The sequence below is a fragment of the Archocentrus centrarchus genome, chromosome 22, assembly GCF_007364275.1.
Source record: "Archocentrus centrarchus isolate MPI-CPG fArcCen1 chromosome 22, fArcCen1, whole genome shotgun sequence".
In the NCBI taxonomy this organism is placed as follows: Eukaryota; Metazoa; Chordata; class Actinopteri; order Cichliformes; family Cichlidae; genus Archocentrus; species Archocentrus centrarchus.
The window spans coordinates 8,960,984-8,986,560 of record NC_044367.1 but is presented as its reverse complement, the minus strand read 5'-3'; the positions used below and the strand labels follow the sequence as shown (position 1 = coordinate 8,986,560).

The 25,577-nt window shown below is 41.7% G+C and overlaps 3 protein-coding genes across 4 annotated transcripts; 1 reads left to right on the top strand and 2 right to left on the bottom strand.

The window, feature by feature from the left end:
* Positions 1-214: 214 nt before the first annotated feature.
* mthfd1b (methylenetetrahydrofolate dehydrogenase (NADP+ dependent) 1b) lies at positions 215-11,234 on the bottom strand. Its single transcript, XM_030718550.1, has 28 exons — positions 11,015-11,234; positions 9,132-9,216; positions 8,824-8,883; positions 8,646-8,699; positions 8,224-8,360; positions 8,015-8,115; positions 7,746-7,882; positions 7,127-7,238; positions 6,922-7,049; positions 6,744-6,841; positions 6,469-6,642; positions 5,720-5,856; positions 5,577-5,623; positions 5,398-5,505; positions 5,223-5,297; positions 5,034-5,136; positions 4,842-4,918; positions 4,503-4,643; positions 4,351-4,419; positions 4,081-4,192; positions 3,777-3,916; positions 3,534-3,575; positions 3,226-3,326; positions 2,920-3,097; positions 2,684-2,791; positions 2,386-2,538; positions 876-997; positions 215-792 (listed from the first exon to the last, which is right to left on the bottom strand). Exons 1-27 carry the CDS (start codon positions 11,050-11,052, stop codon positions 908-910), a joined length of 2,805 nt encoding a protein of 934 aa, XP_030574410.1. The 5' UTR covers positions 11,053-11,234; the 3' UTR covers positions 215-792; positions 876-907.
* Positions 11,235-11,469: 235 nt separating this feature from the next.
* Positions 11,470-16,404, top strand: dorip1 (dopamine receptor interacting protein 1). The gene is made up of 5 exons (XM_030718848.1): positions 11,470-11,761; positions 12,023-12,547; positions 13,663-13,752; positions 13,833-13,967; positions 14,897-16,404. Exons 1-5 carry the CDS (start codon positions 11,676-11,678, stop codon positions 15,078-15,080), a joined length of 1,020 nt encoding a protein of 339 aa, XP_030574708.1. The 5' UTR covers positions 11,470-11,675; the 3' UTR covers positions 15,081-16,404.
* A 1,682-nt stretch (positions 16,405-18,086) lies between these two features.
* klhl28 (kelch like family member 28) lies at positions 18,087-23,922 on the bottom strand. 2 transcript variants are annotated; one of them, XM_030759118.1, is made up of 6 exons: positions 23,784-23,922; positions 22,639-22,899; positions 21,917-22,554; positions 21,365-21,808; positions 19,949-20,157; positions 18,087-19,800 (listed from the first exon to the last, which is right to left on the bottom strand). In XM_030759118.1, exons 2-6 carry the CDS (start codon positions 22,897-22,899, stop codon positions 19,637-19,639), a joined length of 1,716 nt encoding a protein of 571 aa, XP_030614978.1. In that variant the 5' UTR covers positions 23,784-23,922; the 3' UTR covers positions 18,087-19,636. The 2 variants fall into 2 exon arrangements, with proteins under 2 accessions (XP_030614978.1, XP_030614976.1); XM_030759116.1 differs by having other exon boundaries at positions 22,639-22,928; positions 23,784-23,912.
* Positions 23,923-25,577: the final 1,655 nt, after the last annotated feature.

Sequence of the window (25,577 nt, the reverse complement as noted above, 5' to 3'; positions counted from 1 at the left end):
TAAGTGTAGGAAACATGTTTTTTAAAAAGCCACACTAACAGGAAACATTATTATTATTATTATTATTATTATTATTATTATTATTATTATAATAAGGCAGATGATAAACTGCAGTAAAAAAAAAAAAAAAGAAAAAAAGAAAAAGGAATGCATGTTAAAATGTGGAAAATTCACATCTCTGGGGGAAAAAGGAGTTCTATGAAACTTTCTCCTACAAAGCCTTTATTGAACATGTAGAAATCACTGATTTACAACGTCATGGCCAATGAGCTTTACAGCAAATATTGTGACTTCTCTAAAAATGTTAGTGTTAGATTAAAGCAAGACGGCCAAAAGGTAAATTTATGGGGCAATCAGATGGGATCAAACAAATTATACAAAAATAAAAAAGAAATTTTAAGGGAACTTTTTTTTTTTTTTAGATTTACTTTATAATAATAATACATTATTTAAAAAGGCACAGCTTCTAGTTAAAGACAGACCTGGAGGAGATGCTTCTGATGTGGCGCTCACAAAATATACACAAGTAGTTAGTTAAAAGAGCCTGGGGAATCTGAGATGTTCAGCCAGCAATGTAATGAAATAACACGTCCCTGTTGTGAAAAGTCTATCTTGGATCTGCGCTAGCAGGGAGAAAATCTGTTCTTTGATTTATCATTAGCAGCCTTCTGGACAAATCCAATCCATTATTTACAGATGCCAGAATCAACGTGAGAAACAGCACATGAGCTTGAGGTGCTTCCAGTTAGTTCTTCACATTTCATTGGAGCTCAGGGGGCTGATGGGTAATGTCTACACAATAAAGAGGAAACAGTTATGATCTGCTGATGATGTTCTCTACTGTATGTCTCTATGTTTCAACTTACTTTCCTTACCATCAAACAGGCTGAGGACACTTTTGTTCTCTTCAGAAGAGTCCATTGACCTGTTCAGTCTCAGGGTCCAGGTCAATATCATAGAAACAGGGCCGGGTGGGGAGGCCGGGGATGGTGGGCATCTATTAGAAACACAGAGACAGAACGGAGTTTACAAATCCAATTCCAAAACAGATGGGACACCAACGTAGACTGTAAATAATAAAAACAGAATGCAAAGATCTGCAAATTTTATGAACCCATATGTTGTTCACAATAAACTTTTGTTTACGATTTCTGAGATGTATCATTTTAGAACAAGTTGCGATAGGGCTACGTGCAGCATCCCCTCTTCTTTTCAAAAGAGTCTGTAAACATCCAGGAACTGAGACAAGCTGTTGCATTTTTTGGGGGGAGGAAAGTTGTTCCGTTCTTGTCTCATATCGGATTCTAGCTGCTCATCAGTCCTGGGTCTTCTTTGTTGTGTTGCTCCTTTCATGATGCTCCAAATTATTTTCAGTTGGTTAACGATCTGGACTGCAGGCAGGACAGTTCAGCACCTCAACTCTTCTACTACAAAGCCATGCTGTTGTAATAGATGCCGTATGTGGTTTAGCATCATCTTGCTGAAATATGAAAATGGAGTATGGTGTATGTTGGTGCTTTTCCAGACATGCAAGCTGCCAAATCCAAAAGGCACTAATGCACCCCCATACCATCAGAGATCCAGGCTTTTAAACTGACCGCTTATAAGAAGCTGGATATTCCCTCTCCATAGCGCCGTTTCTCAATCACGTTCACATGTGGCTTCTTCTTTGCATGACAGAGCTTTACCCTGTGGATGGCATAGTGTTCTCACACACTGATTTCAGAGCTCATGCAGTGATTTCCAGGCCTGTTATTAATGCAGTGCTGCCCGAGGGCCTGAAGATCACGGGTATAAAACACTGATTTTCAGGCTTGTCCCTTTTGCACACAGATTTCTCCAGATTCTCAGAATCTTGCTGACATTATGTGCTGTAGATGATGAGATATTCAAAGTCTTTGCAATTTTATGTTGAGGAACATTATTCTGAAATTGTTTCACAATTTGTACAGCTTTTTGCAGATTGGTGAATCCCTGCCCATGTTTACTTCTGAGAAACTCTGCCTCGCTGAGATAATCTTTTTATACACAATCATGTTACTGACCTGTTGCCAATTAACCTCATTAACCTCCAGGTGTTTCTTTTTAGAACCACTTACTTTTCCAGCCTTCTGTTGCCCTGTCCCAGGCTTTCTGAGATGTGTTAAATGAACTAATATTTTTCATGAAATAGTAAAATGTCTCAGTTTAAATATTTGAAGTTTTCTATGTTTTGTGAATAAAATATGGGTTTATGAGCTGGGTTTTATTAAAGCTGTATCCTGGTAATAACCAATAATAAAACAGCTGGGTGGAGAAAATAAAGTTTTGTTCAGCTCCATTTAAGGAGTCACATGTGAATGTGTGGCAGAACTACAGAAAGGGAGGGCGTGAATGAGAGCTTACCGTGCCAACCAATGGGTACAGAAAGCCAGCACCCACACTGGCTCTGATGTCTCTGATTGGCAGGATGAAACCAGTGGGCACACCCTTCTTTTCCGCTTCATGGGAGAGCGATAGGTGCGTCTTTGCCATGCAAATTGGAAGACTGCCGAAACCCTGAGGGAGAGGCAAAAACAAAAACAAAAAAAAGAAGCCTTACAAAGATTTATTTTCTCTGCTCTAATTAAGATGATCTCAACTGGCAGCAGAAGCCAAGAAACAGGCCTGACAGGACAGGAAACAACAGCGGAGGGATGCTGACCTGCTTGGTGTAGAGCGCCACCTTGTGCTGGGCCTCTGGGAGAAGTTCGATATCGTCTGCTCCGTAGATCTTCTGAGCAATTACCCGAATCTTATCAGCAATGGGAAGCTAAAGTGGAATAAAAAAATAGACACTTATTTTTAAGCCATCTTTAAGTTTAATAGAGGTTGTTTAAAAAAAAAAAATAAAAGGGAAAAAAAAAGAGGAATGAAAACAATCAAGGTTAGAGCCTGTACCTCCAAATCATACAGGAACTTGAAGTTGCTGGCGGCCCCAGACGCCCTCTGCACAGCCTCGCCAAGTGCCACAGCACCAGCTCCACCCTCAGCCCAGTGGGAGCATCGCACAGCATCGAACGCTCCAGCAGCTTTAGCCATGGTGCAAACCAATTCTTGCTCGGCCTCAGTGTCTGTCCTACAGGATGGAACGCAACAACAAAGGAATGTGAGAAAATGCTGGTTAATGCAGCACTGAGTGAAATATGTGCACGTGGTTACAGAAAACTTTAGTATTCTTTTCTTTAACTATTGCCCATCACTTACTTGAAAGCGTTCACAGCCACCACCACAGGTACGCCAAAGTGCTTTGCATTTTCTATCTGCTTCCTCATGTTGTTGCAGCCCTTCTCCAGCAGCTCAAGGTTCTACGCAAAGGTACACAAACATTCATTTAAGAACACAGACAAAGCTTTAAAGATTGAAAAGCTTGGATCACACGTGATGCAGCCGATGTACCTCAAGGACATCATTTATTTATTAGTACAAACTAATAAGCAAACAATGTTGACCTACCATTCATCTCAAGCCCTTGATCAGAATATTATCATTTATATTGAATAGGCATTCTTTACCTCTTCCACATATTCCTTAGGCAGCGGCATTCCAGCAGTGACCTGAACAAGCGAGACAAGTGAAACATGGTCATCTCGGGCACAGCTCTGACTGAGAACGTCCACCCACCTTCAGTTCTAATCCTCTAATAATGAGGGGCAGCCAATAACAATAAAGTCAGCTCAAGTGGGAATTAAGCTAAACCAGCTCGTTTCAGACAGTGAATGAACTGATGTGCTGCACCAAGGCAAAGGGAAACTCACTGTTGGTCCTCCTCCGTGCATCTTCAGAGCTCGGACAGTCGCCACCAACACCACCACGTGAGGCCTCAGGCCCGAGTAGCGGCACTTGATATTGAAGAACTTCTCCATGCCGATGTCAGCACCGAAACCAGCTTCTGTCACTGGTGGATATAAATGACAGGGGCAGAAAAGTGTATCAGAATCCTAGCTGTCAGGAATACTGACTATTATTATACACTGATATAACATTGACTCCATCACTTCTACAATATGGTATGAGCCAACCCTGCAGAAATGCTAAAATAAAGTCTATTTCTCAGCTTACCTACAAAGCCATCAGGTCCAACCAGCTTCAAAGCAATTTTATCAGCCAGAATGGAGGAGTTTCCATGGGCAATGTTGGCAAAGGGGCCAGCATGAACAAACACAGGATTCCCCTGTAGATTCAGATGATTCATATGCATTACAAAGCTGGTAATGAAAGGCAAAGGCATCACTGACATAGATTTAAAAAAAACAGCAATTTTTTTAACATGATGCTCGCATGCTGCATAAGAACTGGATGGGTTAGCATGCACACTGTGTTTCCCCCCACCTCCAGTGTCTGCATCAGGTTTGGCTTGATGGCGTCTTTCATCAGCACAGCTAGAGCACCGCTCACGCCCTGCAGAGAAATTAATCACTTATATGAGCATTGTTTTCACAGTGCTTATATTACATGACATCATGTCATGAAGAGGGGCTCACCAGATCCTCGGTGGTGATGGGCTCTCCGCTGCGGCTGGTGGCTACGACCATCTTAGCCAGGCGCTGTCGCATGTCCTCCAGGCTGCTGGTGAGGGCGAGCACCGCCATGATTTCGCTGGCCACAGTGATGTCAAACTGGGCCTGGAGGACAAAACATGAGAAACACATTGCAAGTAATGCATCTCACAAATAAAACTAATTATACTTCTGTTGCTAAAAAGCATCCAAAGCGGCTGTCTTTGTTTAGACTGACCCATCGGAGTGTGAAAATGATTAAACCTTCTTTCAAAGGCTGGACTGCTTTTTTGCCACCACAGCAAGAAAGCTGCCTTATTTTACCTCTCTTGTGTATCCCTTTTCAGTGGGAGACTGGCCAATAGTGATCTTCCTCAGGAACCGATCATTGGTATCCAGCACTGAAGGGAAACACACAGACATCGTACGTATTTCTAGAAGAGGGTGAATCCGACAAACTCACAGCAGACCTTCTGAGGAGTCGTGTGAATTGAGAGACATCTCTGCTGTTCATACCTCTCTGCCAGGTAACAGAGCTAGGGTCAATGTCCAAGCGGGCAAAGCGGGCGATCTCTTCCTCCGTGAGAGCAGAAGGATCGGTCTTTTCTATGCCCAGTTTCTAAACAAACGAAGAAAACTTAGGTGTCCGAAGCGACCTGTATACATTTGAATCAAAGCTTACACATGTGCAGCGTGCTCATTTACTTTCAGCCTGTTGATCTGGATCGAGGAGAACTTCCTCTGTCCTTCGCTGAGTGGCACCAAACGGTTATACAGAGCCTAGATATGCATAAAGAGAGCAGGATTATGGTGGTGATTCATTAATTAATTTGAAGAAAGCATATTTTTATATATACCACTGACAGAAAGGAAAACCTACCTTGTCAGATTGTGTTGCTTCATGGAACATGCGGGCATCAATAGCAGCAGCCACCAAGTTGTTGGCAGCTGTGATGGCATGAATGTCACCAGTGAGATGGAGATTAAACTGAAAAATAGAATAATCATTGAAGTTTATTGCTTTCTTTGAACTCTTATGTCAGAAGAGCAAAGCTGTACCTCTTCCATCGGAATGACTTGAGAATATCCCCCTCCCGCAGCACCACCTGTCAACAACAGACAAAACCACACATTAATACATACAGTACCAGTAATAGAACACGGGAAATTCCTCCCGGAGTTTACACTCTTACAAAACTCACCTTTAATACCAAACGTGGGTCCCTGGGAAGGCTGTCGGACACAAGCAAACACATTGAGCTTCATGTGAGCGCCCAGGGCTTGCACCAGGCCGATGGTTGTGGTGCTCTTGCCTTCACCCAGGGGAGTGGGAGTAATACTGCAAACAGAAAACGCTGTCACATGTATGCCCAAAGCCACCTTCAAAAGGTAAAAGACAGTGTTTTCTTTGGCAGATGTCTTTATATGTGTCACTTTAAGGGTTTTTTTTTTTTAATTTGCCCTCTGCAAAATGTACCTAAAACTTTCACCACCAGTGGGAAGAGTTTTATCAGTGCATCTGATAAAATGGACAAAAAATGTCCACAGGAAATGTCGCTTTTGCAGGCCACTACTGCAAACAAAAAGGTGATCTTAATGACATGTCTGGCTAACTTAAGGTTATACTGACTCACTACACCATCTTGTGTTACAAAGTGGTATTACATGAATGTCAAGCCCAATTTGAGTTCAACTTCAGTTGAGCTCCTAAACAGATGTTTTGGACATAAAGCCATAGCATTTCTTTCTTCACATTCTGTTGATAGCTTTAGATAACTTGGGGAGGTTTTTTTAACTACTTTAAAATGCAGAAGTAGACATAAAGTATACTGAAGAAACAGTTTGCCATTTTGAATTTATCTGCATAAACTGAGAACTTTAGTATTTGGAAACAAGGTCGTTTTTCACCAACTGTAGACTTAAAAATGATAATTTGTTCCATTTAACATACCCAGTGACCACTACATATTTGCCGTCTGGCTGGGACTGAAGGCGTTTGATGATATTCAGCTGGACCTTTGCCTTAGTCTTGCCATAGAGCTCAACTTCATCAGAAAGCAAGCCCACTTCTCTGGCCAGATGGTTGATGGGCTTGGGCACGCAGGAGCGAGAAATCACTATGTCACTGAATTACAAAGGAAAAAAATAAAATAAAATAAAGCTTTTTCATCTAAGCACAGGACCATGCACCATGATTATGATTAAGGAGGAGATAAGGAAACAAACCTCGGCACTGGCTTTTGGAGATTGAGTTTGGTGTAAGAAATGTTCCATATCCCTGCTTGATGGCTCTCAAGGAAGCGCTTTGCACTGAGCACTGTGTTCTAGACATATAAACAAATATAAGAAAATATAAGATATAAATAAATCTCAATCAACTTTCAGGTGTTCAAATAGGCCTTACCGCCATCAGCATGGCCACAGTCATAGGCCCCACACCGCCAGGCACAGGGGTGATGAAGCCGGCCTGCTCTTTGGCTGATTGAAAATGGACGTCACCCACCACACGCTTTCCGCTGGCTTTAGTCTCATCTGAAAGAGAGAATCTTTTAACCCAGACATCGGCTGAACTCAAACCAAACTACAGAGCACCGGGACAGGAGTAATACCTGGAATGTGGTTGATGCCACAGTCAATGACCACTGCCCCCTGCTTGATCCACTCTCCCTTCACCATCTCTGCTTTGCCGATACCAACAACCAGGATGTCTGCGCGACCCACCTAAACAGGAAGAGTTAAGGGTGGATATTCGTGACTAAAGAAACTGCATTTTCAACACTGATGCCAGAATAAATGGATCAACAAAAAGTGAAAATCTGACAACACATGAAGTTAGTGTTTATCCCACAAGCAGCAGAGATCTGGAATTCCTGCTATGTTAACAACTGCTGGGAACATACGGTTAAGTTAGAATGAGAAGGGCAATTAACAGACTACATTTTATTACTCTCTTAATGTAATGAGTAATGAAGAAGTTGAATTTGCAGGCCACTTCTAACCAAGCATCTACTGCTATGTCCAAATAGGAATGCTGATATTTTTTGAAATTTTTTTTTAGATGCACCTGAAAGTCCACAGATTCATCAAACGTGTCAGATTTGGACTTTGATTCTAAACTATTCGGTCTGTAACAGAATGCAAATCAAAAGCGCAGCTATTTGAAGTCCAAGCATATATCAAGACAGCCTAATGGTGCTCTGCTTGTGTTTCTTTGTGTTATTGTTGTACCTCTGCGGGAAGATCGGCAGTTTTGGAGTGGCAGGTGGTGACAGTGGCATGGTTCCACAGCAGCAGGTCATGCATGGGCGCACCGACAATCTTACTGCGACCAATCACGACCGCTTTCTTCCCTGCCACAGAAACACCTGTGGAGAAGCAGACAGCCTATGAATTCATTCGGGCCATATACAGTTTGCTGTTATTGTTGGTACATTTGCACAGCATAGCATCATTATAATTGGCTGCAGTTTTTCAGGGTTATTAAACATGATGTTTACCAGTCTGTTTGATTAACTCCATGCAGCCATTCGGCGTGCAGGGGATGAAGCAGTTGCCCAGATCCCCACGGGACAGCTTCCCTGCATTTATGCTGGTCAGTCTGTAAAACAGACCAGCATCCACAAATCACTGTAAGCTGAAGACACCCATCAATCTAAAAGCTTGTTAAAATGATCACACACACACACGTTTGTGTTGCTGTTCTTACCCATCCACATCCTTTTCTGGGGCCACGGCATTCGTGACCTTCTCTGTGTCAATTTTGTGGATTGAGTCTAAAGGCAGCTGAACGATGAGGCCGTGGACGGACGAGTTCTCGTTCACCTCCGTGATACTGTGAAGAATCTGAAAGCAGACAGAAAGCCTTAATGCACTCTGCTGCTTTCCGTTTGTCATTTACTGTGTTATCACACAGTCCCTGCATTGGCAAAGCAAGAAAAGCACCTGAAAACTCAAACTTCCCCCATAAACTATTCATCCTCACCCCCAGAGGACTAGGAAATACTATAGCAGGAACAACTATTTGTCCTGGTGTCCACAAATGAGTATAATCCTGGACTTCCTGTGCAGGTGTGTCCAAACTAATAAATAAATAACAAGCCTGCAGTAATGACATTAATTAGTTCTCACCTCCTCCTCTGTTGCAGTCTTAGGAAGCCTCATATGTGTTGCATTTATTCCAATCTGCGCACACACACACACAAAATATAAAAAAACTGTTTAGGCTTAGAGCCAAGGTTCATTGAAACAATGTGGCAGGTGCATACTGTATACAAATCCCTCAGCTATCAAAAAATGACTTTATTACCTCTGCTGCTGCTTTCAGCTTCATGCTGATGTACAGATTTGAATCATCGCGGTCTCCAACCTGAAAGACACATACTGCTTATCACCCTTCATGTTTCGATGAAGGAACAGGCCCTGTGCCGTGCAGACACAGCACTTGCATAAATGTTAGAATCCACATGTCCACATACAGCATCCATGCAGTGGCACACTATGGCACGAGGTCACAGTGACACAATCTACCCCAAGCCTTACCTGCCAGCCGCCACCAAGGAAAGATTTTAAAAATACTTTTACCTTCAACCAAGAAAAATGCCATCTTAAACTTACCTGCAAAACCACTAGACCAGGGCTGAAGTCAGGATCTCTAAGTTTCATCTGTTCCACATCCTTCTTCAGACGCTCCCTCACCTGCCTGAGAAAACAACATAGCAGAAATACAGACGCTTTAATCTGTGCAGTGGCAGTCGCAAGGAGTCCCAATCTGTACAGTTTCCCTCAAAATGGTTACAGATTTTGTACCACACACAGGCCATCTGGTGATCTCACTGTGAATCTGATAGTCCTTTTCCAGTCTCCAACTACCACTCCGGACAATCACTCAGAAGAGTGCGCTTATCTTTGGTTATTTTCTTCACTTTATCTTTATCGATTTAATGATCTGGAGACTAGGAAACATGCCACTACTTTGTGCTCAGTGAGGAGATAAGCCGCAACATAAAGATAAAAACTGCATACAGTCATCTGAACCAATCAAAGACAAGTCAGACAACAGTGATTAAGTTAAGTGTGTCTAAACTCCAAATCCTGATTATATTTATTTTATAGTCACACACAAGCATTTGATTTAACATTGTTTCCACAGTGGATGAAAATGGAAAAGAAAAGACTCCAAACCTCTAAAGAAAGACTCAGTTACACACACATAACACTTGTGCATCACATGAACTTTATTAGGAGTGATGATGGCACTGATTTGAGCCACACTTCAAATAAACTCAGAGTGTTACACTCCAAAAAGTGTGTTTCCACTGTAAAAAAAAAAAATCTTATTCATAAAAGCAATCACAACATTTAGTATTGTATCATAACAGCATAACAGATATCCTTATTGCTGTGGTGACTGGTACAGCTTTTCCCTCATTCTAACCAGCAAGGACTCATATTCCTATAAATACAAGTCAGTCATACAATTCGCATTCATTTGTGCAGCACCATCATTGGTATGTCAGCTTTCGTCAAGCTTTGAAGAGAATGAATGAAGATCGATCCATGGGGAGAGCAGCTCTGTGGCTGCATGGCTTCTTTGTGTTGCAGAATATAATCTGACTAATCACTACTGTGAGGAGGCCTTAACAAGCTACAGGCTGTCGTGTCTTGTGACAGGCACATGCAGCCAAATGTCTTTGAGTGGAAAATGGTAAAGAGACAAAAACCCCTTTAGCAGTATCATCCTTCTCATTACTTGGATCTGGTGAAAGCTTGTTGATTACATTTTAATATTCCTGAACATTTTTTAATCCAAATCATCCATCCATCTATTTTCCTCCGCTTATCCAACCCAGGGGCGCGGGGGCAGGGGGGAGCCTATCCCAGCTGCCATGGGGCCAGAGGCAGAGTACACCCTGGACAGGTCGCCAATCTGTAGAGAGCCATACAACCATTTGCACTCACCACCACCCCACCGTGCCGCCCATTATCTGAATCGTATAAATAGTATTTTCCTTCTCCACCTAAGGTCAGTGAACCAACAGGACAAAGGTCATATCACACCGCCGCAGCTTCTTACATAACACCTCAGGATTTGCAATCATGCATTCTGAAGTTATGAACGCCCCCAACCTAATCAGTTCAGTACATGAATCAGTCAGATTTAGGATCAGCGCATTCACACTGACCTATATTACTGTCACAAAAGTAAACAGTCTCTGCAGGAAGAGTCCAAAGTTACTGATCTAGCAGTAAAACTGCTGATTCGCTTCTTTTATACTAAGTTATGAAATCACAATGGTGTCAGAATGCTTTCTAAATATATAAAACCTGCACTTAACAAGATATTTGAATAAGAATCAAGGAGAATCACCTCCAGCTGCTAGGTTACTGTAACTCAGATGGTTAGCTTCTTAGCCAGTCACATGTTTCACAATGCTGGTTACATTCACACGTATTTGCCTATCTGTGCACCTATAAAAGGTTAAAAACTCGACACTTACGCTGAAACCTCTTTGCCGCTTATGATCTGAGCTGGCATCTTTCCACCGGATGGTCTCTGCTCTTCTGAGATGACGGTAGCGGCTCGCCTGCACGGTCAATGTCTTACAAATAGATGAGCGTGGTGCCCAAGCGGTGTTGACTATCTCCAAAAAGTTTCTTCAAATTACTTCGAGCGCCGAAGATGACGACGCAGGCTCCATTCACAAACCAGCACTACGGGGGAATTTCAGCCTATTATCTTTCAGGAATAGCGTCCAGCGTAAAACATTGGCGCTACCTATTTAGAAGGGCGGCGCTAGTGTTAGAAACTGTGAACTCTGACAGCCAATCATCTATCAACTTAAAGGTGCGACCAGACTGTATTGACCAATAGCATTTCTAGCTGTACTATAACGCCCACGATGTGGTCGGCGAAAAGGTGGGACAAAGGGGGTGTAGCGACGTCAACAATCAGGAGAGGGCAGCACTGTATTGACACACAGGTTAGATTAATGTCGTTACAAAGCCAGCACCGATGTTTATATAGATAAGACTTGGCGTGTGCTGCCATTTGGGATCCATAACAGGGTGTTCTTATTTAGCAGAAGGTGCGAGAAAATACCACAACTTATTTTTCTGGCTTTTAAGTCCGACGTGAGACATGAGGAAATACGGGGAGGAATGGAGAGTAGATTCAGTGTTTTGAACGACACCGAAGACCTCCAAGCACGAATTTCAAACGCTGAGAACAATCTCCACTTCGAAAGGTAAGTTTATAGTAGGTGCTAATTTTGTGGTTAAGCTTTTGGGCTCTGACTAATCCCTGGGGCGTAACTAGGCTTTACTCGTCATTGCGTGGCTCCCTTTTGCTATGGCAGGATTTTTGACCTACATTTGCACAGCGTCAGTTTTTCGAAATAAGCCAGGTCAGATCCAAGCGTGCAAAAACACTTAACCGTGTCCCATGTTAAAACTCCTTTGTCTAAACTTTGGCTGGCTGTTATGAATAACATGTTTTGTTTGTTTAGGTCCAAGACGCTTTTTGAAGAAATACGTGCCACCATAAATAACAACGACGAAGAGGACCGCTCCTTCTGGAGGCCTGTACTCCCTTGGGGAGGCGTCTTTACCATTAAGGCAGGACGAAAAGCCATATCATGCACGCCTCTGTACGTGGAAATCCAATTAAAAAACACCTGCACCATCGATGGCTTCCTCATGATCCTATATGTGATTCTGCGGGACAATCAGGGCTTTCGCAGGGAGCTGGCAGTCTTCCTGGGCAAGCAGTTTGTGGAGCATTTCCTCTACCTGATGGACTCCTGTGACTGCACCACGGTGAAGATGCTGTGGATCTGGGACAGAATGTCCAAACGGCAATATCGCTCTGAGATCCACCAGTCAGCACTGGAGATCGACCTGTTTGGCAATGAGCACCAAAACTTTACAGAAAACCTAGAAAACCTGATGTCTACCATGCAGGAGAGCTTGTGCACCAACTGGAGCTGTCCAGTCCGCTTTCAGGATTGCCTCAAAAGTACCATCAACATCAGGTAAGCTGCTCACAGACAGACTTGGTGCAGCTTCTCCTGTTTTATCTAATCAAATGTTTTGAAGACACAGATGCTGGATTTTATCCATAATACACTTGCATTTGTCTTGGGTGACTGTCACTACTGGTAGTATGAGGTGATGCCTGGTCCCTACAGAGGTTCCACAGATAGTCCAGCTCCTCCAGGATGGTGCATTAGTGCATGCCGTTGCCAGGAGGTTTGCTGTGTCTCCCAGCACAGTCTTAAGAACATGGAGGGGATTCTAGGAGAGCTGGACAGGGCTGTAGAAGGTCCTTAACCCATCAGCAGGACTGGTATCTGCTTCATTGTGAAAGGAGGAATGGGATGAGCACTGTCAGAGCCCTACAAAATAACTTTCAGAAGAACACTGGTGTGAATGTCTCTGACCAATCAGAAACAGATTTCATGAGGGTGGGCTGAGGGCATCATGGAACCTGATTGGCATTTGCCATAAAACTGGCAGGTCCTCCACTGGCACCCTGTGCTTTTCACAGATGAGAGCAGGTTCACCCTGAGCACATGTGACGGATGTAAAAGGGTCTGGAGAAGCCGTGGAGACTGTTATGCTCCCTGTAACATCGTTCAGTATGACCGGTTTGGTGTGTCAGTGATGGTCTGAGGACCCAATCTCAGACCCTACACTGGTGCAGTGGGTCCTGGGTTCCACCTGCTGCACAACAACACCCGGCCTCATGTGGCAAAAATATGCAGGCAGTTCCTGAAGGATGAAAATGTCAAGTGCCCTTTAGCTGATCTCAGCTGTACATTGTTTTTAATAAGAATTCATTTTTATCCATTTGAATGTTGTTAAGTGTGAGGACAGCTAATGCAGCACAGCCCAATCTTAAAATGGGTTTCATTTTGACCTCCTGACACACTAAACTTTTATAGTTCCTCCTGACTAACTGGAGTGCGATACAGAAGCTGCATGTGTACGCACAATAATACATTCTTTTCACAGGTTTACTAAGAGGCACCATATTTTCTTTGATCAAAGTAGGTCAATTCCAAATGAGTGGATTGTTGTTATGTGATTTCCACATTTCTAAGAATTTCAGTGTGAATTTTTTCTTTTTTTTTTTTTTCTGCCCCAGTCCTCCTCACGAGCTTCCTCACAGAGACCCAATTCAGTCAGCTGTGGATGAGTTCTTCTGCCCCAAGCTCCTGCTCTGCTCAGAAATTGGGTGAGACACAGCAAGATGTTCAACGTGGTCTTTTTCAATGTGGCGTTATTGTAATTTCTGGACAAATATCTTTTTAACAGATGTGATGGCCTAAGGGAGTTCTCTCAGAGGGTTTTCTGCTATGGACCTCCACCCTTTGTTATCCTCAACATGCAGCAGTGGAAGTCAGAGGAGCTGTCCTACGTCCCTTACCATCTGGCTCTCTGTCAGCACAGGTATGAAGCAGAGATGGATCTGTGTACAGCAGGTTCCACGTTGGTTGCTGCTGTTCATTGAAACGATGTAGCAGTGTAGCCATCGTATTACTCAGAGGGAGCCTGGCCTCCTAATGCATGTACATCTATGAAGGCAGAAATCATCATAACTGAATATATGGAACTTTATTTATGGTGCAGGAAACTCAGTAAAATTAAAAATGTGGATTTTCATACTACTGTAAGGGGGGGGGGGCCTGACTGCATTACCCCATCATCTTTAATGAGTTTAGTATTTTGTCCTATCAGTGTTTAATTTTAAATGTCATTTGGATCGTCTCCACTGTGCTTCAGTGCCTTCTGACTTTATCTGGCAATTTATGTCAGAATCTATAGTCAGACCCCTGAGCAAGATGAAAGTGTCACAGATGCATCTCACAAGCCCACATATGTGCATAAATCAGTGGGTATGAAGCATCCACAGTGGGCTCCTTCTATTGTTATGTAAATTGGCACATTTTAGCCACAAGGTGATTCAACCTGCATCATTTTTGGCACAGAGCCATATTAACCAGCGAGATAGTTGTAAAACAGAATGCAAGCACATGAGTAAATGGTTATTCAATAAAAGCATCCAATTCTTTAGTTCTTTTTTTTAATTTTTTTTTTTTATTCTAATAGCCAAGATTTGGAAACCTACTACCCCTTTATATAGTAGGATAGAAAAAGTCAGATAATGTCTCCATAGAGCTACTGAGATGTTTTTCTGTGCCATTTAAAAATGGGACCCATCTTTATTTGTACAAGTTGCAACAAAAACACAACTGAGGCAAGAAAAAGTCTAAGCAATAGGTTTAGCTGTTTTTACACTTTCCTGCCTAGAACAAAATGAAAAATCTGTGTTACAGACTTAAGAAAAATAAGGTCTTTAAAAAGTCTTTTCCCTGCAGGTACACACTTGAGGGCGCAACGCTGTTCAACAAGGAGGAGCATCACTACTCTGCAGCCTTCCAGATAGACGGTTGCTGGATGCACTATGACGGTCTGAGGAATGATAATCTGATATTGTTACACAAACCCCCAGAGCTCCTGCTGCTGTCCTCTCTGGTCTACATCCGCACCTCTGACAAGTGAACTCATCGTTTCTCAGGTGGACATGAAGTATCAGCGAGAACCAGAGTGACTGCATTCGTCCGTTTTTGTTTGGTTTTTTTGTTTGTTTTTTTTGTTTTTTTCTCTTTTGTTTTTATTGTTTTGTCATTACAGTATCGCTGTGCTTTTTTTCTTAACGCATCATTAGTAGTTTTAATTCCTGTCCTGAGGTAGCTTTCCCTCATTTCAGCTGAATGCTTGCTAAAAGCTTACTGTCCAAAATGAAAATTACGTCTTTTCGGGCACACTTGGAATCCAAGAATATAATGGACTATAATAGTTCTAGGTTGATATATATGAACGATAATACCAGTCAGTACTGTGTTTCATATACATGCGCAGTTAATCCAGGAGGATTAGTAGGTGAAACTGGCCTGTAGAAATTGCTATTTGAGTTGATATTGACATTTATTTACCTTTTTCCAACAAAAATCCAGAAAGTGTTTTACTTGTATGCTTGGTTTACAGAACAGCATTAAATTTACTCGATGGCCTGCTGTGCATCTTACCAGAAATGTAACCAGATGTTGCAGCGATGCAGACATCAACAACTGCAATGCATCTGTTTGGCAGTACTATTCCATACTAACCACAGTATATTGGTTAGCACTTAGCACAAGGATAATGACACAGAGGATGCAATTGTATCTAGTTTAGTCATTATGCCAAAGAAGTCGCCAGTATTCAGCAAATATACACGGATGCAGTTTTTCCTGTTCTCGTAGCTTTGAATCTACTCACACGGATTCATTTCTCGAGTCTATTTCCTGTGTTTCGGTAAAAATAATCGTTCAAGATTTATTAGCTTCAAGTCCAACATGATTAGCTGTGTTTCATTCCCACTGCAGACACACCAGTGCACAAATGCATCACCTGCTTCAACAAATGTTCTACAGGGATTCAAAGCAGTACTATAAATTAAGCTTAAATTTATGCATTTTAACCTTTTCCTAAAATTAAACTGGTGCTTTCTCCATTTACACTGTGGTCTGAGGGAAAATGGCTAAGTCAAGCCCATGTCATGGGAGCAATTTAGGTGATTAAATTGCAGTTAAGCATTTGCTGCAATAGGTGAATATAAAAAAAAATATATTAAATTCTTATGCTGATTTCAAAAGAAGGCTGAAATTACACTACAAGCTGACCTGGCATCCATGTGGGGGGGGGGGGGGGGTCTTGTCAAAGCATTACTGTTGTCACGCAGTGCCTCAAGGAAAGTTTAACATGAATACCATGAAGAGTTAATTCTTGCTCAAGGTTCGTTTATAAATGGCTGTTTTGGTTTTTTCTACACTGTCTTTACAATGCAAATACAGATATTTTTAAAAACCTGTGTGTGGATTCATTTTGTTGTACTTCATTTGTATAACAGGAAGAGATACAGAAAAGCAGGCGATACCTTTTAAGGCAGGCATTTATTTTAAACTGGGTACAGCTGCACCACACAAACGGACTTAAATGTATGTAAAATGTCTTCAGACATGAGAAAATGTGAAAAGCTACTGTTTTTAAACACCTAATGTTATCTTGTACTTCCAGTATTAATCCACAGGATATAAAATTCAAGATCATCACCTTACTCCAGACACACAAGGGAAATGTAAAAGAAGCAGAGTGGTCATTTTGGCTAACATTGACATCAGTTTCAAAGGATTTTTCTCTCAGACATAAACATTAGAGTGGCAGACCACTGCAGACCATGTGTTAGTCATCCATCTGCTTTCTTTGTACAAGCACTTTGGTGAGTGTGGTGGCAAAACATGACACTGAGTAGGCCATACTAAAAATGCATACAGACTCAATTTTTAACATCCCTTCTTTTTGCAGATTCACGTTTCCAGATTTTCAGCCTCTCTCCAAACTCCTTAAAGTAGTTGGTATACATGTCAGAAATTGCAACATTTGTACGTAACAGTGAAGCAAGGTGAATCACGGCAGCAGCACACAATTACGCCTGCGTGATTGGTGCCGTCGCTGCAGTACTAAAGTGACAAACTACGACAAGAGACAGAAAACAAGTTAGTTTAGAGAACATAAACGATACAAATTAAATACAAAATTAATAGTCACGCCATTTTAAAATAAAGTGTACAGAAATACAAGTTGCGTATGTGTTACTCTTAAAATAAATCAGAAATTCAAAGTGAAGTACTCACGTTGATGGAAAAACAATCTGAAAAACCACAATTCTCACATGACACCAGTTTGAACGGCAGATGTCAATTAAGTTCTCACCTTACAGACTGAGTTTAGAGTAAGCAAGGGCAAGGTGAAAGAGCACACCTATGTAGTGTTTTACAACAATTCTAAGTGCTGAAATCTTTCCATCAAATTAGAGTATTAAGTTGCAAAAAAAAAAAAAACAAACCTAAACTGACCCAAATAAAACATGCCTTGTGCAAATGAACCAGCACGCACAACAAAATGACAACACAGGATGACTGGTTGAGTCAGACAAAGTCAAGGTACCATCTGATGTTTCACTGGACATCCACATTACCAGCCAACAGTGTGATCTGATAGACATGCTATGTGGGGGTTCTCTTACAGCAATATGAGATGCCTTGGCCTTTTTAAAGAGACAAACACAAAACATATTGACCCATCAAGGGAACAGAAGTCTTATTGCAGTATCTAAATGCCATCAGCTTAAATCAAAACATATATACAAATTACAATGTGTATCAAATAGTTTGGTAAGTGCAATGCAGAGCTTGGTTAAAGTTCCCACTTATGTGCAAACATTAGTCCACAAAGCAACTCAAACTTTGCCTTGAACATAAAACAGTGGCTTAATAAGACATCACTACCCGGCCTTCTGCTAGTCTAGCGTCCCCCTCTATTGCTGTGCACTGCTTGATGTGTTATCACTTGAGCCCAGTCACATTTAACCACATGGAAGAATGCAAGAAAATATATAGAATGTGGCACACAAGGGAAGATGTTGTGTAGGACCCCCCCCCCCCCCACCCCCCCACCCTCCCTACATTTTAGCATTTCATATGAAATTGTGAAAATATTAACCTGAGCTTGCAAGCAAGACCTGGCCACATGTAGATTACATGTTTAGTGGAGTGTTAGCCAGCACAGAAATGTTAGACCCAATTGCAGACAGGAAAAGAAAAAAAAAATACATTTAAAGCCAAGATAGTGACAGAACACTGGCAACAGATCTTGACAAAGCATGCCCATATCCTGCAGGTGGACTAATAATGAAGAAAGTGGAACATTAAAATAGGATAAATCATGCCAACCTTCAGGCCGTTGGAGACTATGCAGATAGACGTTTGCAGTTGTTGAAACGCAGGTTTCCTGTTTAGTAGCCTCGCATTGTAATGTTAGGGGGTCATTTGGATTTTTTTCCTAATTAAATTTATAAGGAAATAATTGGCTAATGATAGCAAATAACTATCACCAGTCATATAGCAGAGGCCTAACAAAGATGAAGCAACACAGACAAACAGCTAAATCCTGAATCCTAAATATAGCACCAGTTAGTATTGTATACAAGGCCAAGGTCAGTTTCAACTATCGTGAACAGTAGGAAGTGCATGACCTGACCTTAGACAGATGTAACAGAAGCACAAACATGGAGACTTCTTTTTTGTTTTGTTTTTTTAAATGGCTCAGAGGATGAAGCAGAGACTAGTGGTGAACACTCACCTCTACAGTGGCTGTGGGAATCAAACTGTACACACATTCGCGCACACATATTAGTGACCCAGTGCAGAAAAACATTTACAGGCAATGCACTAGAGGATATATTTCTATCTATATATATTTCATTTAAACTATTTACAGGAGAAAGGCAGCCCTTTGAGAAAATATAAATATTCCAACTCTTTTTTTTTTTTTTTGTCAAGCACTGATGTGGATGCAGAATTTTCTGCATTGCTGAGCCCAAGCATCAGTTCTGCACACAGACACGTGACAAAACAAAACAGTCCTGACATGCACGTACCCCTGGAGCATACACACAGACATACACGCTACACGGCCAACAACCACAGTCATACAAATACACAAGCAAACCGCGGTGTTCTACAAAATTTGAACACACAGCTCTGGTTGCAGCAGGGAAATTACTAAAAAGATTTTTTAAGTTTGACATAATTAAAGACATGAAGCACAACATAAAAACAATGTCTGCAAACTTGGCAGAGAATTTTGTAACATAAATGAGCAGATTCCACAATCCTCTGGGACGCAGGTCGAAGTCCTCGTTGTGGTCCAGCAGCAATAGAGTGGTCGTCTCAGTTTTCCAGTGACAGCCATCCAAACGCCTTGCTCTCTCATCCCCAAGACCTTCCAGCTCTTCCTCATGCCTGCAGCATAGACTGCAGTCCCACTCAGCCAGCCAGCTAGCCCAGCACATCCATCCGCCCAGAAAGCTCTCTGATGTTAACGAAAGCGTGCAGATAAGCTCATCTGCACCTGGAGGATGAATGTGGGAAAGGAGGAGACAGAGAAAAAAAAAATAAAAGGAAAGTCTTTGTCTCTAAGTTAATTTATTGGGTTCTAGCTGGCTGGGCCATGGGTCAAAGGGCAGTCAGGCCAAAGTTACAGCGGCAGTACATCATGCCACTGGAGTCCAACCAGCTGTCCGAGATGGGATCATAGCGCTGGACAGTGTTCAGATAGGATGACCCAGAGTGCCCTCCTACCACATAAAGGTAGTTGTCCACAATGGCAGAGCCCACACCTGGAAGACAATGATGCCACAAATATTTAGCTCATTACAGGCATTCCTTGCCATTTTCTGGATGTAATAATCACAACAGGTTCAAAATTCCACAAAAACAAGGTTTAATTAGTGTCACTTATACACTGTGTCACTGATACAAACTCACCAGTTCTGGGGTCGTTCATTGGTCGGCAGGCTGTCCACTGGTTTTGATGTGGATCGTACCTCTCAATGCTGGACAAGTGGGACACTCCGTTGTGACCACCCACCACAAATATGAATCCGAGCATCACGCCTACTCCAAAGTTGATCCTCTTATCTGCCATGGGGGCTACCATTTCCCAGGCATCCTTGCTAGGGTCATACCGCTCCACACTGTGTACAGCAGATATAGGACAATTATCAAAACCCAGTGGTTTAAAAAAAAAACGGTCTAATTCACCCAAATCACACCCACTACTTGTGATACCTAGCTATCCTTCTAGCTGTGGTTTTGAAATATTTCTGAAACTTTTACGGTGATATCCACACTGACCACCCTTCTTTACAGACCTAAAAGGTAAGCTCACATTACATATCTGGTGTAAGAATACTTACTCCATCTCCTGTTCCCTTCTACTAAAGCCTGAATGACAGTTCAGAGCACCTTTGTTCAACTTTGAATGGGCGCAACTGCTCAGTCAGACAACAGAGACACTGCTGCATTGTATTCATTTTTCCAGCTTCTTCCACGGCCACTTTTAACAGCTGTGTGCTGAGAAATTTTGTTAAGTAATGTAAAAACAAGGGTGGGGCTCTTTCTATGCATGCAACTTTCGCAATATGGTCATAACTAAGCAGTTTTCTTTTAATCATACATACAAAATCAAGGAAAGTTAGATGGTCATATCAAACCACACAACTAGCTGAACTTGAAATGAAGCAGCAATGAATTCCGGAGGGTGAAATGAAACCCCTAACAGACACTGACACATTGGCACACTAAGACTGTTTTGCAGCAAGCAAGGACATTTAAGCCACGAGGGAAAGAGGGAAAAAAAAAAAAAAAAAGTCCCCAAAGATTCTTTGTCGAAACACATTCTCCTACGGGGTTTTGGGCGTCAAAGAAACAACCAACAGGAACACGCTCTCTAGTGACCACAGCAACACGTTTAGGAACCAATTCTGTTATGACTCTCCAGCACTTATTAACAAGCTCCTGGTCTTTTTCTCAGCAAGACTTAATATCCTTCACTTCACTGCCACATCTATTAAATGACTAACACAACCCTGAGAGAAAAAGCCATGTTAGAAGGTCTTAAAAAGGCCTAACCTGTTGCATGAAAGACCATTTTAAACAAAAAAAAGGTGTGGTAGGGAACTACAAACTTATGTCACATGCCATCTGCAGCAACAAAAATCCCTGTAGACCAACAGAATTTATACTAATTTGACTGCTAAATAAATTATAAACTTATTTAAAATGATCAAGTCTCAGTGTTTAATGGTCCATGGGAATATTTTCTAAAATCCATTTGGAGGCAACATGCACTTACACATGAAATACACATACTTGAAAACTACTGAGTGTACATGCGATTACCTGTTCATGTGTGCTGGGCCATAGCCACCAATAGCATACACCATTCCATCCAGCACAGCAGTGGCAAAGCAGCTGCGGGACTTTGTCATGGGTGCCACAGGCTGCCACTCCTTCAGCTTCGGGACATACTTCTCCACAGACTGGAGGTAATACTGGCCATCGTAGCCTCCCAGGGCATACATCTCTCCAGCCAGGACTACTACCCCAAGAGTGCTGCGACACTCAGCCATACGCTCCACTGAAGACCACGTGTTGGTCTCAGGGTCCCAGCTTTCTACTGTGCTCTCGTGTCTCCGATAGCTAATGCCCTGCCTCATGTGTGTGGCAATGCCTCCCACTACGTAAACTTTGTGGTCCAGCACCGCTACTCCAAACTCATATCTGGGTACACTGAGAGGGGCCAGTCCTATCCAAGAATCCGTCTGAGGAAAATACATTTCCGTGCTGAAAGAGAAGAATAGAAAATACAGTAAGACACTCTGCTTGGAGAAGTTTTGAGAGTTGCTTTTATATAAGCGCATACAATTATAATCTCTAAGTCACCAGCATTACCTTTCCAATGTGGCAAACAGTCCAGCTTTGCCTCCTACTGCAAGCAGTACCTTTGGGGCACACCTGGGTCGTGCAGACAACACAGTCTGATAGGACAGCCGGTGTTCAGGCATAAAGTGATATTTGAGGGCCTCATTGAGCAGATGCTTGCATGCGTGGTCATCTCGTATAAGGTGGTTGGCTTCATATAGGCGAGTGAGGAATTTGACGCTGAGCAACGGAAGGCGAACACAGTGCAGCAGCTGAGCAAGATGCTGCTGTCTCTCAGTTACATCATATTTGATCCATGATTCCAGGGCATAAAATACAGTCTCCTCTGTGACCACCTTAAGGCAGTCATTGGACACAATCTCATCCAACTCGGCCCTTGTCAGTTCAAAAAACTCCTCAGTCTGACAAACTTCCTCAAAGTTCTCACAGATGAATTTAGTTGCAGCCAGGCACAGGTCATGACAACCGTAAGTCTCTGCAAAGCGGGAAATACCTATACAGTTTCCAGCGTCCAGCTGGCTTTCCAAGAAGGAGCAACACTCCTTAAGTACAAGCTTAACCTGCAGCAAGTTGGCAGCCGGTAGCAGAGATTCCACTGTCTCCTGGGAGATGAACACCGTGCCAGTATAAGCGTACTCAACTATAGCCTAGAAGCAAAAAGAGTAAGTGTTAAAATTAACACGTTACAGCAGTTAATTACTGCAGCTAGTGTGAACTGGATGGAAGCATACCTGCAAGGCAGCCTCGTCGATGCACTGGAACTCCACCTCAGCGGTCTCCTTTTCTGACAGGCTACCCGTAAACATGGCCTTGAAATAAGGACTGATGCTGGCCAGCACTACTTTGTGGGCATGGATCTTGGCATCACCCACACGCAGCACAATGTCACATAGTTCGTGATCCTGCCGCAAGAGCTGGAGGCCTTGCAGCAGCTGCTCTGAGTGAGGCCGTGTCAGACTTGCAAACATATAGGACTGGTCCTGCTGGTCCATCTGAGAGCAGCAATTCACAGATCAGTGCACTGTTTTGAAAATAGTTACAGAGTCAGTGATGTTTTCCAAAGATATACCCATCAACTAGTAGAAATACTGGACATTATTCAAGTGCCACCTCGGCCCTGAGACTACAAGGCTAAAAGTGTCACACTTTTGGCCTGGGAAATGTGACGTAATAACACCACGTTATGTAAACATGCCTGGACAGTATGATGCATCCAGACATTTAATTTTCCCCTCATCCAAGTATTGCACTAGTTCTTCTAACCCGTTGTATTAGCAGATTACTGAGGCACGCTAAATAAACATGATCTTTATTAAGAAATAACGCAGCGTAAAGTCTTCGAAACGTATTATTAGCCAAAGACAACACACATTTTTAGAATAACCTTAAGCCAGGTGGCTAAATGTGAGCACTCGGCATTCAAGCTCTAGGACAGCAAGTCACATTAACATAGTTTGTTAACTGGGGCCTAAGCTTGATTTTTTGAACGCAGGACTTGGTCAGATCAAAACTCGCTAGCTGCCTCTTAGCTTAAAATAAGCAGACAGCTAATACGCTAGCCAGGACTGTAAACCTCACAATCAGCTTGGCGTTTGCATAAATACGGATATTTGCATAAATGCGGATATCACACGTATAACTCTCGTGTCTTGCAACGTAGCCCAATATTTGGTTTCATCCCGACAAATTCACAGGCCTTATATTTCTGTTTCCTTGCACTGCAGTCATCGCAGGTTAGCTGCTAAAAATAAACACGGTTCCCGTGGCTAGCTGTATCATTGATTGATATACAGTAACATGGCTGACAGATACAAAACGTGACGTTGTAGCTAGGTTTCAGATACATTTTTATGTTGTCAAAAGAAGAAAAGCAGACCTGTAGTTTATAGTCCGTCTGGTGTGCCGCTGTAATGACCGATTTTGCAGTGGCGACGACAGGGAGCCCCGAGTGGCTATCAAAAAAACAACCTGCAACCTAGCCACAAAGCTACAGACGAGCTCTTATAATAACCAGCTACTAAGGAAGTATACCCACTTACGCTTTTTCAAAATAAAATGATATTTACGAGGAATTCAGTCAATGGTTGAGAACCAAAACAACAACAGTGCTTGTTACAGAGTCTAATATTATACTGTTTGGTGTTATAATAAAATAAAATAAAAAAAATAAATAAAAAATTGCAGACATATTGATTAATCTTTTGCTTATTCAAATTCTGCATTCACAGGGCTAAAATGATAAAGACCCCACCCATTTTTACACACTATTAAAATGAAATTCAACTTTACATTAGGTCTCTAAAGGTAATGAAATCAGCATATGTCAAACTTATTTGATTATTATTATTACTTATTTCCTAAATAATTTTTGTCTCTGCAATTGTACTCTCTGTTTATCCTGCATAAGAGCAATGTTAATTGCATTGTACTGCCTGATTGCCTTACAGTTTGGAAAGATTATGTTTGTCAATTTTTAAGAAAAGCAATTTAAAACAAAGAACAACATTGCCAACCAAATAATGACAGATATATAGGCCTATTACGGGCATAGGTTTTACTTGAATGTGGGAGGGGATAGTATTTTATTATGATCATCTATTTATAGTAAATTTTGTCTTTATTTGTGTAAATACAAAATGTAGGTACCAGATAACTTTCTAACACACACACACACACACACACACACACACACACACACACACACACACACACACACACACACACACACACACACACACACACACACCATTAGCCTCACAGTATAATTGCCTGGCTCATTTTTGGGCAATAGTGGGCAATAATGCAGTGTTAGCAAAGTAGAGTGAGGCAGATATCTCAGTTTGGCCAAAAAATGACCTAGGCAATTATGCTATGAGTAAGGCGCTTCTTATTTAATATTATTGCTGCTATGTGAACACACATAAATGTCCTCTTGTGTTCGCAGATGTAAACAGTGCATACATCACCTGTTCAATCAAGTGCTGAATTAATTAATCTTAACTGATTTATAAACCCCTAATCACTGAGATGTGTTTTAGTGAGATTTATGCTCTTGCTCTGAACTTTTTGAACATTCAAAAAATAATGTTTTGGGATGAGCTCTTAGGAATCCCTGAATCTCAATTTTGTGACTGAAAATAAATAAAAACAAGGACAAGACATATTACCTTAACAGTAGTTAGCAACAAGCAAACAACACTATTAAAATAAAACAAAAAGACACATCACTCAGTCTCTCAGCTAACTTGGGCTTTAAGAGTTTTTGAAGAAAAAATATCTTAACATCAAACCTCCTCCTTAATTGCATTATGAGATGTGACAAATTGAAAATCTACAAGAGATTTTGGACCTATTAATGTTTTCCACTACCATCACACCGAACGAGGGAATATTATTGGAAGAATGGTGTTTCATCCATCCAGTTGCATTACAAAGACTTTGTGTTTTTCCTTATGTAACAAGTTGCAAACATGAACAATGCACCCCATTACCCATGATAATTTTCCATTAATGAGTTTTTTAAAAGTACAAGATATAATCAGCAAAATATACTTACCAGTGCCTCACATTTAATCTTAATTAATGATAGATTTGCATTACAATAATGTAGATTTACTTGCAATTATAACTGCCAAGTTGTGGACCATTAAAAAAATGTCCATTTCCTTAT